This window comes from Kogia breviceps, chromosome 11 (genome assembly GCF_026419965.1).
Source record: "Kogia breviceps isolate mKogBre1 chromosome 11, mKogBre1 haplotype 1, whole genome shotgun sequence".
Classification (NCBI taxonomy): Eukaryota; Metazoa; Chordata; class Mammalia; order Artiodactyla; family Physeteridae; genus Kogia; species Kogia breviceps.
In genome coordinates this window covers 102,530,603-102,543,479 of record NC_081320.1, presented here as the reverse complement: position 1 = coordinate 102,543,479, position 12,877 = coordinate 102,530,603, and the positions used below count along the sequence as shown (strand labels likewise).

The 12,877-nt window shown below is 61.5% G+C and overlaps 1 protein-coding gene across 8 annotated transcripts in view; it reads right to left on the bottom strand.

The window, feature by feature from the left end:
• Window positions 1-12,877, bottom strand: part of PXDN (peroxidasin) — a 147,196-nt gene that overhangs the window by 54,372 nt on the left and 79,947 nt on the right. For 3 of the 8 annotated variants that reach the window (XR_010835668.1, XM_067008240.1, XM_059078766.2), the window contains exon 1: window positions 11,358-11,651. The exons of 1 other annotated variant lie outside the window; for it this stretch is intronic. Coding sequence is in view for 4 of the 7 variants with exons in the window: in XM_067008240.1 (XP_066864341.1) it covers window positions 11,358-11,548 (191 nt within the window). In the remaining 3 variants the exon portion in view is untranslated. Of the gene's footprint in view, window positions 1-11,357; window positions 11,831-12,877 lie in introns of those variants that run through there. 4 more of the 8 variants (XR_010835667.1, XR_009338078.2, XM_067008242.1 and 1 more) reach the window with 3 other exon arrangements.

Genomic DNA, 12,877 nt, shown 5'->3' with positions numbered 1-12,877 from the left:
ACTTTTCCCCACAGAAAGGGAACATATCAATCCAAACATTGCAGGGGCAAAATCTTCCCATCTTTACCCATCCCAGCCTTTCATTTCTTTAGAGTAACTCTGAATTTCCGTTCACGTCCTTAATTCTTAGCAAATAATTAACATTAGATCTGGCAGGAATGGCCTTTTAGAAAAGTCGGGGAAGGCAGGAGCTCACAATTACGGAGCGTTTCCTGGGTCCCGTGAGAGGCACCTTCTGGGTGCTGCCTCACAAGGGGCGTTCAGATGCTTCTTAAACACTTGGGTTTGGCCTGGGAGAGAGAAGGGCTGGCCAATGGGCACTGAAAAGTAGCCTGGGGGTATTTCCTGTTTGCCTCGCCAGTATCTGCTTCAATTAAAGGAGGCCCAGCGGCCTAGTTCTCTCTCTCGCTACCTGTCTTCCCTCCTCTGGACTCCTCTGGCTCACGGCCACAGGGTCAACTGACCCAGGTGTGATGGTAACAGTCGCTTCCCCAGCAGAGCATCGACCAGGCGGCTGGCTCAGGGTTACACGTGCGTCCCCTTCCTCATGCCCAGGACGCCCCTGCAGGTGGGAAACCGAGGCTTCAGGGGGCGAGAACCCTGCCCAGGGGTGCGCTTTGGCAAAGCTGGGAACCAGCGCCCCGGCCGACCACGCCCTGAGCTACAGCCTGGCTGGACGGGCATCGCCCACGAGGTCAGCCTCCGTCATTAACACCGTGGCTCTTACTGGCTCCGTCTCCCTGCCCAGGAGACCACAGCCTGGCCAAACCGAGGGCAGCCACTTCCACGCCCGGCACCTGGCCTGCAATGCGTCCACGCAGGAGGTTCCTCCCGGCATGTCTCAGATAACAATTCAAGACTTTGAACTTGATGGAACCTCAAAGGCAAGATCCTTTCTCCCCAGAGAAGATCGGGTAGAGATTGCTAAAGGTTAGAAGGGTCCTGCTCTTCTGGAGGGAACCGCCCTGCTCTTAAGCCACCACGTAAACCCTGAGACCCCACTGCGAGGAAGGCCCGGGGTGAGCGAGGGGGACCCCGCGGGGCCGGCAGCGTGACGAGGCCCTGCCGGGTCCCCGCGCCCTGAGGGCACAGCACCTCCGCCTGGAACACGGGAGGACACTGTCCGCCCCACCGTTCACGGATTCGATTTGAGAGTTCTCCCACTTGCTCGAGGCTGTCCGTGGTCCCGGAGCCGGTCCTTGCGGTGTCTCTGCCCCCATCGAGGACGGGCACGGAGCTGATGAGGATGGGGACTGGCGTCCTTTCCAGGGCCTCTCTGGTGCCGTGCTGTTCGCATTTCTGCGCCTTTTGCTGGCGACTCTGCTGTTTAAAATCGCCCCCGAGGGTGGGGCCGACGGGCTGTGCGGTCACGGGGGAAACAGGCGTGCGGGGGCTCAGCTTCCTCCGAGCGCGAGTCTGTGCTGCCCGAGCTCCACGCTGATGAACCAACAACAGACGTGAAGTAAGGCGTCTGTGAACAGAAGCTCACAAAACCGGGCTGTGCATCAGTCGATGGATGACAGCAGCGGCGTGACCTGCGCCGGGCTGGACCCCGTGACCCTGTGTCTCTCGGAAGCAAGGGTCCCGGGTCACTGACGCAGAACTCGCAGAGACGACGTAGAACACGACCCTGCGAGTAACGGGAATCAACCTTGAACTTCGCCTCCGGTGACAGAGATGGTGCTGAGCTGGGGCTCTCCCAGCCCCTCCCACCTCAGATCTCGGGGCCCAGCGGGGACAGCCAACCACAGGGCAGAGCCCACACAGGAAACTGGCCACGGACGGGGTGGCCGGGACCCGACATAGGCCAGGCTGCGCCGCAGCCTGGGGAGGGGCCCACACCGGAGCTGGCACGGTCCTCAGGACGTGCTGGCATCAGAGCCTCAGGAGAGAAAACCTGGGACCACCGTCAAAGCGCGGCTACTGAGCGAGGGCGCACCGGCGCGCGCGACGTGGTCGTCTCCGTGGTCGGGTGTGAGAGGCGGCCTCGGGGCCGTGCACCCCGCAACCCGCAAGCCACCTCCCTCTGCGGGCACGCGCCGCGGCCTGGCGCGGGTGAGTTAGTTCTGCGGCAGGTGGGCAAAGGATGCCGAGCGAGGGGGGGCCTCCTGTCCTCGGGAAAACACGGACAGTGTCCGGGAAGGACACGGAACAGGAAGAGTCCACGACGCGCAGACCCGCCCCTGGTGCGGGCCAAGCCTGCAGAGTACAGACACGCGATCACGGCGAATACTCCCCAAAATGTGCACAAAGGCGTATTCAGAGGTATGGTTTGCAGTAGCAGGAAAGTGGGAACCAAGAAACGACCCAGGATGAGAAGCTGATTCTCATAGAAGTTGGCGATCCCCCAATAAATGCGACGTGGCCATCAACAGTGATGGCGCGGACCTCCAATCACTGCAGACACACACACGGCTACCGAGGGCGGGCAGGCTTGCGGCACGCGGAGGGCACAGAGCGCAGGACACACCCCTTCCAATGGCTGGAAACAGGGAGACGGGTGGGTAGGGAGGTGGGTAGATACAGAGAGATGACACGTAGACACAGAGATAGAGAGATAGGTCCACATGATCCACAGAACACAGCAGACACAGATGGCTGACGGACAGACAGAGCGGCGGGCACGGACAGACACGCAGACACCGCAGTGATTCCGTGTCCATGTGCGCGCACATGACTGTGTATCTGAGGGAAAGCCCGTCAGGCTAACGGTTTCCTCTAATAATAGGAATGTGAGTCATTTATTATGGTGTTTTAATTTGCGTGTTCACATTTTTCTACCATGAACACGTACAGCTTGCATAAAAATATTTAAAAATATGTTGTAAAAGAAGAGTAAACAGGACAGGGCACTGGAGTGGGTGAGGGGCAGGTTCCACGACCTCCTGCTAGCGGCTGCTGGGGAGACGCTGCTGCCCCCGCCTCCGCTAACCCCCGGGCCCCCCGGGCGGAGAGGCTGTACCTCCAGCCAAACTCCACCCACGATGACCACCCCTGCAGGGCCCGAGAGAAGGCAGCCTGCAAATTTCCAAACACCCAGCGTCAATCCAAATATGCCTGGTCCCGGCAGAAGACCCTGAGCCAAGCGCTTGGCTTCTAAGCAAGCCGGCTGTGATCTACGGGTTGCCGCCACAGGCTGTTCAACACCTGCCGCGGTAATTACACGGGGCGGCTCTCTGTTGAGGAGGGATGAACAAAAGTCCTGTTAGGAGAAGGAGACTCTAGTGTTTAGCCTCTATTTACCCATCATGGTGCCTGTTACAGCCCACAGTGGGCCCTAAACTAACGGGGGCCGGAGCCGGGAACCACCACGCGGCACGGGACACGGGAGGCAGGGCCGACGTCGCGCAGCCCCCTCTGTTCTGCACGTGAGGGGCCCGAGGGGCCCACGTGCAACAGCAGCGCCTGGAGAGGACACGGCGAAGGCGGCACGGCAGCCAGGCCCCGCCCATCCAGCACGTCCGACCCTCCCAATGCCGTTTCCCTTGCTGGGAAGGCCCTAAACAACGTGCCAGAGCCTGCCAGGCACCAGGTGGGGACAGGGGACCGGGGCCCCCCAGGCAATGTGAGCACAAGTGACGTGTCCCCTGGGGGCAGTCGAAGCCCTGGACCCTCGTCGGGCTCACTCCCCCCGTCCGCTTCCCTGACGGCCCGGAGGGCCAGGGACCAGGACCGCAGAGCTACAGGGTGGACAGAGCCTGGGTCCCCAGGTCGCTGGTAGAGCGCCGTTACCTTAAAGGGCCAGACGGGAAATGTACTGTCATGTCACAACTACCCAGCTCTGCCTTTGGCGTCAGAAGCAGCTTCAGCCACAGGTGGGTGAAGGGCGTGGAACGTCCCACACAGATCAGCCCAGCAACCAGGCCACCACCGCCCTGCTGGCCGGGGTCTGCAGGCCCCGGGCTGAGAGCAGAGCCTCCAGTGACAGCTGCCCAGCAAGGACATCTGCCCTGGATTCTGTGTGAGGGAAGTAGGAACTCACACTGTTTAATCTGCTGCTGCCGACACCCTGCGACCATTTATTATCCAGATGCAGTTGAACTCCCCTGCTGGATACAACAGCCTTCCAAAGGCAAATGGAGAACAGCGGGTTGGACAATTTTCAGTTTTTTTTAAATCAGGACTCGGGGCATGTGAAAGCATTATTCTATTTGTTACTTTCTTTATAAGCCACACTGTTATAAAGTTGCAGAAGAATTTAATGAAGGTTTTACAAAATTACAAAAAAAGACAGGGTAACAGGGGCCAGACTTCCTCTCCTGTCTGAAACAACCAAAAAGCTGACAAAATACATGAAACAACTGTCTTCAAGATACAGTGCATGGGGCTTCCCTGGTGGCGCAGTGGTTGCGAGTCCGCCTGCCGATGCAGGGGACGCGGGTTCGTGCCCCGGTCCGGGAGGATCCCACATGCCGCGGAGCGGCTGCGCCCGTGGGCCGTGGCCGCTGGGCCTGTGCGTCCGGAGCCTGTGCTCCGCAACGGGAGAGGCCACAGCAGTGAGAGGCCCACATACTGCCAAAAAAAAAAAAAAAAAAAAAAAAAAAAAAAAAAAAAAAAAGATACAGTGCGTGGGTCAGTAACGGACAGGCTCCCGGAGGGAGGGAAAACGAAGGAGGTGAGCACAGAATCGCCCTAGGTTGCTGCCCAAGGGACAGTGAGAACCCACAGGACACAGACAGGACAGCTGGAACTCCAGGGGCGGAGAGAAGACATCAGAGACCCTGGAGCGTCAAGCGCTCCGCGGAGCCGTGCGTGTGAGGGTAATAAAGATCAGAGCAGAGATCAGCAACGCAGAGAAAGGAAAAACCAAAGCGAAAAATCAGTGCATCCAAAAGCTGGGCTTCTGCAAAGATCGATACAACGGAAAAACCTCTAGGCAGACTGACCAGGAAAAAGCGAGAGAGAAGACACGCATTTCTGACATCAGGAACAAGAGAACTGACATCCCTACAGATCTTCCGCCTTCACGGTGGATGGCTGTCCCTCGATCGTGCGACGTGGCCGAGCTCCAGCTCCCAGGGCTCACTCGGGAAGAAACTGTCCCCAGCAGCCCTGTGTTTACTGAAGAATTTGAGATCACAGTTTAAAACCCTCCTAGGAAGCCCAGCCCGGCCCGGGGGCTCCCCTGGGAAGCTGGACCAGACCTCTAAGCAGCACTAAGCCGCGGCCCCCCGCTCTCCCCAAACACTGGGGGAGGCAAGGTCTACCCTGATGCGCAAAGCAGACAAAGACATTCCAGGAAAGGAGAACAAAGCCCAGCACCCCCGGTGGGTGAACACAGACGCAGTCATGCCCAGCGAGGCAGAACTCGGGAGGAAGGGCTGCCAGGGGCGCGGACCCCGCGGGTGGGGACGCTCATTACCCTGACGGCGGCGACGGCGGCACGGACCGGACACAGCACGGTCCCCCGAGCGCGCACCGCGAACACCAACTCCCGCTGTCCCGTCAGCGGAATCCCCACGCGGCTTTGTATTTGCCTCAGTGAGAACTCGTGCAGACAGAGGTGGGAGAAGGGAGTCAATCGTCCCTGGCTAAGCTTCCACCGCAGGCCTGACCGTAGAACAGAAGGGGACGAGCCTGCGGGCTGCTCGTGGGCCTCTGAGCTCCGTGGGCTGGGTGACGGCAGCCTGTACCCACCCAGCCACCCGCCCCGAGCTCCCCTGGGGCTGGGCATCCAGAAGCCGGCAGGCACCACCCCTCTGCTCTATGAGCTGGTCACCCGGTGGGCACCCAGCTCTGAACAAACCACCCTTCAAAGGAGGCTGAAGGGAACCAGACAAGGCCAAGGAGAGCCCTGGGGACACAGAGTCAGATCACTGCCCACCCAGGGTCTGTGTCCCCTCTTCCCTACCCCTGAGGTGGCTGGGAAACGGAGAGAAAGGCAACAGTGTCCAGAAAAGAGAAACCGATCTAATTAGCAGGGATAACTGACCCTGTATCCGAGCCAAGAAAAGGGGAGCTGAGAATTAAGTCCTCAAACAACTAACACACATTCTTACCTAAAGTTTTTGCCAGTTTTGATTCAGGCACGTGAGTCATCGTTGGACTGAGCTATCCCGGGATTTGCCTAAGTTTTCTGCAGACTGGTAGCATGGGAAGAAAAACCGAGGGCCCAGGAGAGGAACACGTGTGATTTCTATGTTTCAAAATTAACTTCAAGATAAAGAAAACATGAACCACTGGACTTACCAATTTAGAAAGATCCTAAGTTATCGATGATATCATTTTGAACACCAGAAAGCATTCCCTCACCCACTGACACACGCGGGCTGAGTTTTGTGCAGGTGCTACATGAGACACGTACTTACCAGTTCGAGCCCGAGGCCGACCCCAGGGAGCTACCGGCAAGCAGAGACACAAGGTAACTCACGAAATGTCCAAACTGACTATTTAAGCATCAAATTCAGTGATGTTCAACTGCTTTTAAATTGAATTCACCCAAAACCGTGTTTGTGAACAAACCGCATCTTCTTGTGTATCCCCCCAAAGCACATGAAACTGTCACAATTCAAATGCTCGTTAGACCCGGGAGCTAAGCTGAGAGACCTGACATCTCGGGCACTGAGGTCTGGCAGCGCCCCGCCAGTGCACACGGTGCAGGGAGACGGGAGGCCGGGCCCCACTCTAGCCCTGGGTGCTGCCCTCGGAGCTCGGCCGGGACCCCAGGCCCCCATTCCCTCAGCACGGCACCTACTCCAGTTTCTTCCTGTTGGCAAGTGCCCACGAAAGAGGCCGGCATCTCCAGCCAACAGGACAGAGCCTCGTGCTCAGCCAGCGGGAACCAGCACGCGGGCGCACGGACCTTCCAGCGCTCAGCCACTCGGCAAACGGATGACAGGCCCGGCTAAGGAGACGGGGATTCCGGTCGCTGCTCCGTCGGCACCTGAGCGTGGCACCCGTCATGGGTGCAGTGGACAGCTCTGTCCAGCCTGCCCCCCTGCCGCCTCTTCTAACAAAATGCCCGCATTCCCCCAGGCAAGGAGCCTCCCCCGCTTCCAGGCCACGTGTCCTCGGGCAGGGCAGCTCCCGTCCTTAGCTCCAGGAGCCGCCGGGCCCAGGCCTGGTGGGCACGCCCGCCCGCCGCCCAGGGTGTGCTGGGGACAGACAGCGGGTCTGTTCACACGATTCCCAGAGCTCGTGCTTGTGACCGAGACTCATCTCCTGCACTTAGGCCGTCGGAAGGGAAGCTGGCGACGGCTGCCGGGCACCGCCAGGCAGGGAAGCTGAGTTGGAGGGCTGAGGAGGCGGCCGGGGATGCACAGAGGGGAGGAGGAGGCCGCGTCCAGGCCGTGGTGTCCACACCCTGCACGAAGCCGGAGCTACCCCCGGACTCGGAGTCACAGGGCCCCACGTGCTTTCTTTGTACAACGACTTCCTTGACTGGCTAATAACACAGAGGAGGGGGGGCCTTCTAGCTGCCCTGCTGCAGTTTCCAAGGACGTTTTTCCAGATGCGGCTTCCAAAGGCATGTTTTCAAATGTGAAGTTGTGTCCCAACTGAGCATGGACCCAGGGCCACTCCCTGGTGGCTGACGTCACACACAGCAACCCAGGCGGCCTCTGGAAGCTTCCTCGGGTCACCGAGGTCTCCTCTCCGCACACAGCGCGCGGGGCGTTCGCAAGGCTGCGGGCTCGGGACGTCGCAGAGTGGTCACCACCATTTTGGAAAAATAAATTACCAACATTCAGATCCTTGAAAAACGTCCCTCTGAGCTGTGAGAATGAAGACTGACTTCATGCCGACAGGGCGTCTAAAGGCAGACATCTGCTTCAGGTAAACCACGGGCTCCAGCTCAAAGCCTGCGGTTCCGGCCTGCACGGTGTCCTGCAGAGACCGACAGCCAGACGCTGCTTTGCTGACCCTGTGAAGCCTCACCCAGGGGAGGAGAGGCCAGCCCTCCCTGGAGGACGAAGGCGTCCCCGCAGGACGGGTGGCGGGAGAGAGGGAACTCCCTGAACCCCAGGAAGACAGCGGAGGGGGACGCGAACGTGCAGCTGACAGCCTGCCCACCTCCTGGCCCGGGAACGCTCCCTCCCTCCGGCCACCTGTAGGCCAGAGACCTCACCTGGGCGCACAGGGAAGCGCTGGGAAGTTGGATCCTCCGTGGGCCCGGCTTCCAGGAGCTCCAGTGGAGGCTGGAAAGGGGAGACGCTGGGCCTTGGGGGGGCTAGTCCCCAGGGAGCACACGAGGACCTTCTCCGAGTCCGGGCATATGACCCCAAAGACGGGCGGTCACTCGCCCAGACCACCAGAGGCACCGGCGCCCAGAGCTGGCCTCCTGCAGCCCCCCTCGGCCAGGCACGCCTGGATGGCCAGCTGCCCTCATCACAGGGCCGCAGGGCCTCCCTCCCCAGCACCCCAGTGGACCCGGGACCCCGAGAGGTGGCAACCAGAAGCTGGCCCAGGCCCAAACACACAGGTCAGCAGACGTCAAGGGATGTGAGGACAGCTGCCTGGCAGGCCGACCACAAGCCCAGGGGAGGGGCTCTCGCCAGCCCCCAGCCCCGGACGCCCTCCGACGCCAGGGCTTCCTGTCACACGGACGGTGGCTTTGGAGCGGCCTGGACCGCGGGGTGGGAGCCAGCTTTGAGGAGGCGACCCCACGACTGCACAGACGAGGCCACAGAGAGAAGGATGGGGCCGGGGGTGGGGCGCGGAGGGCTCCTGAGGACTCATGAGGCGGGAGGTGTAGAATGTGCCGACCCCGACAGGTCCCGGCGGAGGGGAGGACGGGAAGCGGGCCAAGTCAAGACGGCACACCGCTTAGGTTCTAGCGCTAGCTGTTTCATCACCACCGTGACAAACGTCTCCTGTAGTGTTGAGCAGAGTAAAATACTCAAAAACTAAACAAGTATTTCTACAAAAGCTGAGCTGAACTGAGTACCACACCCGATGGCGAAGGGACCAGCTGCGGCACCAGAGCGCCAGGACTCCAGATCCCAGGGCGGCTACAGCACCACTTTCTACTTTCCAGGGTCAAACCGGAATCACAGGACACTCTCGGAACGTCATTTCTGCAGCCCAAGCACGAGGCAAAACAGTCCACTCTCGGGCCCCGCCTGGACACACCCTGAAACACCCTGAGCAGGAGACAAGTCTGATATGCCCAGCGATTCCCATTCAGTCTTTCTGGGGGTGGGGGGGGGGCAAGGGGAGGCGGGAGAGGGGAGGGTCCCGAAAGCAAAGGGATGAAGTGATGGCGGGACGGCCTAGTTAAGCCTGTGGCCAGGGCCTTCACTTACCCTCACATCTTTTAAGTCCCCAACTGCCACCAAATCATTTTTTAAAAATAGAAAACAGCAGCAGATGCACCAGAGCAGAGACCTGGGGGGAAAGCTAAAAGCGAACACTGAATATTTCTGCACAAGTGGAGCTTGTGACACGACTGCACCCCAACGAGCAGCCCCCCAGGAACGCGCCAGACTGGACCCCGGAGCCCACAGGCGGCAACACGGCGCCCCGGAGCCGGTCTCTCCCTCATCATCACCGCCCCCCTCTGTGTCCCCCGCTCCGGGCCCCCAGCTGGACCCGCTCCCACCAGGACTCAGTTCTTCCCCTGTGCCAGGTCTACACTGGCAGCGATGGAAGCTTCCTCCCCCTGCGCCCGTGTCTACGTAGCTGTCGGCTGGGTGTGTGTCCATGTCAGCGATAATCCGCTTGGTTCCCCGAGGGATCTGGTCAGCTTAGCACACCCTGCCCCCTCACAGAATCAACGAGCCCACGCAAAGTCATTTCAAAACATCTTTGAAAACTACAAAACCCCACGAAAGCGTAAGGGAAAAGGAGGGGCTCTGGAAATCTTGCCTGTGTTACCTACTTATTATGTCACTTTCCCTTCCTACCCTCAGCTGTTTTACAAAACCCTATGAGGTTCTGTGGAGAATCTCACCACCCGCAGGAAGGCTGGTGGCTCCATTTCTGTTCTGCGACAACCACATTTTAAAATATTGTTCCTTTTAAGAAGCCGTTAAGATGTGAGGGCAAAGCCTAGGACGAGTGTTAGACTTTGGCCAGATGTGAAAAATGGCTTCAGGGTCCAGGTGTTTTTCCACTGACTCACTTTAGAATTAAGTGACGGCCTCCAGAACACCCTCACTTGGCCTGTTACGGTCCCCCTCCTCGGAGCCTGATGCCCTCCTGCTGGCCCGCCTCGGCTGGCTGGCTGGCCCGCCGGCCGGCCCTCCACACGGGAAGGAAGCCCGTGTCTGTCTCTCTCGGAGGAACAGTTTCCAGGCTGCGAGGAGAGCCCCGCCAAGGACCCCAAGGAAGCTGCCAGTAGAGCCGGCGACCACTAGGACAGTGGTCTGTCCGTGAACTTTGACCGCCCACTTCCTGAAGAGCTCACTCAAAATTTTACAACTTTTGCAGCCTCTTCACGGTGCCAGAGGACGCTGGCTCAGCCAAGAAAAGTGGAAACTATTTTTGGCATTCAGAAGGGCAGCTGTAGGACGCTGAATACAGTCGGCGCCTGAAACGCAGGCTGCCCTTTACAGATTTTGAAAAGTTCTAATCAGAGGCGCATCCAAACAGGCCTGCAGCGGCTCGGCGGCATCCGCGGCCGGGATCCTCTAGGGAGGGCGGGGGTCGGCCGGCGAGGGCGCGATACGTCCGATACGTCCTGCCAAACGGAGCGCCGGGTCTCCGATGGCACCACCTGGGCGCGCCCCGGCTGGAGACGAGGGCGGGGACGTGCCCCGGGCGCAAAACCCAGCTCGGACCGCGACTGTATCCACCCCCGGGCCGTCCGCGCTGCCCCGCAACTCGGGGACCCGCACCGCGGCGCCTCCCGCAACTCGGGCGGGCTATAGCTCACGGCGCAGAGAAAGCCCCAGAGAACCGTGCGCCCCACGGGCCCGGGGACAACCCGGGCAGGAGGCTCTCGGAGCCCCGGCAGATGCGGGGACGTGAGGTCACCGAGGGTGCGCCAGCAAGGGCCCCTCCCCCGCCAGAGCCGGGACAGGGGTGCCGCGCTCGGCGAGGAGGGGAAAACGGGGAGCGGGAACCGCCGAGTAGAAGGAGGGGGGAAGAGGGGGAGGGGGAAGCGGGGGAGGAGAGGAAGCGGGGGGAGGGGAAGCCGGGCCCCGGGAGAAGAGGGGCCGGAGAGGGGCGGGAGGGGGAGGAGGGGAGCCAGCAGGACCGGGCCGGGCAGGGCGGGGGGCTTTCCCCGGCGGCTGCCGACAACTTTCCCGTCCCTCGGGGATGCCGAGCTCCGAACAAAGGCGGCTCCGGAGGCCGCGCGCGCTGCGCTCAGGTCCGCCCCCCGCCTGGCCACGGCGGACAAAGGCGCCGCCGCGCGACCCTCCCCCGGCCCCCGGCCGCCCCGCGCGCCCAGGTCCCCCGCGCCCCGCCGGACTCACAGGATGGAGGTCTGCGGCGCCACGGCGGGCACGGCCTCCAGCAGCAGATGCATGCAGCGCACCGTGGTGCGGAAGCACAGGCAGCGGCTCGGACACCCGTTGCCCGGCTTGGGGGCGACCGTGGCCAGGGCCCCCCAGCACGAGCACAGCACGAGCGCCAGAAAGCAGGGGCGCGCAGCGCGCACGGCCATGGCCCACGGCGCGCGGGACGCTCGGACTCTGCGATCGACCGCGAGGGCCCGGCGTGTCCACCGCCGCCGGCTGCGGCCCACGTCCCAGCTGCGCGCGGGGGGCGGGGGGCGCCAGCTGTGCACATGCGCGCGGCTCCTCCCCTCCCGCCCCCTCCTCCCCAAGGGCCGGGGCGGGGCGACGACCTCCCGCCGGGCGTCGGGCCGCGGCGCTGCCCCGGGTGCGGAGCTCAGGTTGGGCCCCCGGGTTCCAGTCCCAAGGCTGCGCCCACGACCCGAGGCCTCGGCCAAGTTGCTCCGCCTCGCCTAGCCGCCGTTCCCACATGTGTGCAGTACGGGTGGAGGTTGTTTTATAACACATGTCCGCAGTGCTTAGCAAGCTGCAGGCACGATTCCAAGCGCTCGCTGGAGCTCTCTCTCTCTCTCTGTCTCTGTCTCTGAGTCTCCCTCCCTCTCCCTCTCCCTCTCCCTCGCCCTGGCCCTGGCCCTCGCCCTCGCTCCCTCGCTCTCTCGCTCTCTCGCGCCCCTCCTCCTCCGCGTATCTCTCTGTCTCTGACACGTACAAACATCCGCTGCAGCAGGATCGGAGCCAGGGGTCTGAGCCCGTGGGCCCTCTTAAGCGCCCACGTCCTGGGCACTGCTGACCACAGGACACTGTCGGGAGCGCAGAAGACGTTTGCGTAGAGGCCTGGGCGCAGGGCTCGGCCAGGTGGACGCTCAGTGTCCTATAGTTTCCTCCTTTGCGGCCACACCCGGAAGAACCCCACTGGGCCTCCCCCAAGGGGGCCTTGCCTGGAGCCACCAGAAGGCACAGGGGTCCGTGGGAAGGAGGGGAGGCAGTCCCACGTTCTTCTGTCTGCAGCCCCATTCTAACACTTCACTCACCAGGATCCAGGCTCTGCGTGTTACAGTTGAGGAAGTCCAGGCTGTCCTGTGTCCAAAGACACATGATCAGCAAGTCCCAGCGTCAGAGGGGAGCCTGGGTCTGTTCTGACCTCCACACTGTCGTGCGAGCAGAGGGGCGTTCTACCTCAGGCATGCTGCGGCAGCACTGGGGTGACGGGGTGCTTTCCCGCTGCTGTGTCAGTAAACTCCTGTACCTACACGGTCCCCAGGGCCTGCGTCTTCGGGCAGCTGAGCTGGGGTCTGGCTCAGGCCCCTCCAGATGCTGCACGTTTGTCACGGAAGCTGTCATCCCTGTTACCACAGGGAGAAGCCTTCCCAGTCCTCCAGCGGCCCGGACCACGCCGGCCAGGGGTCCAGTACTAACCAGTCACAAGTCCCCCCAGGACTCCACACTCCTTTACAAGTGCTGCCTGCTTCCCCCCCAAG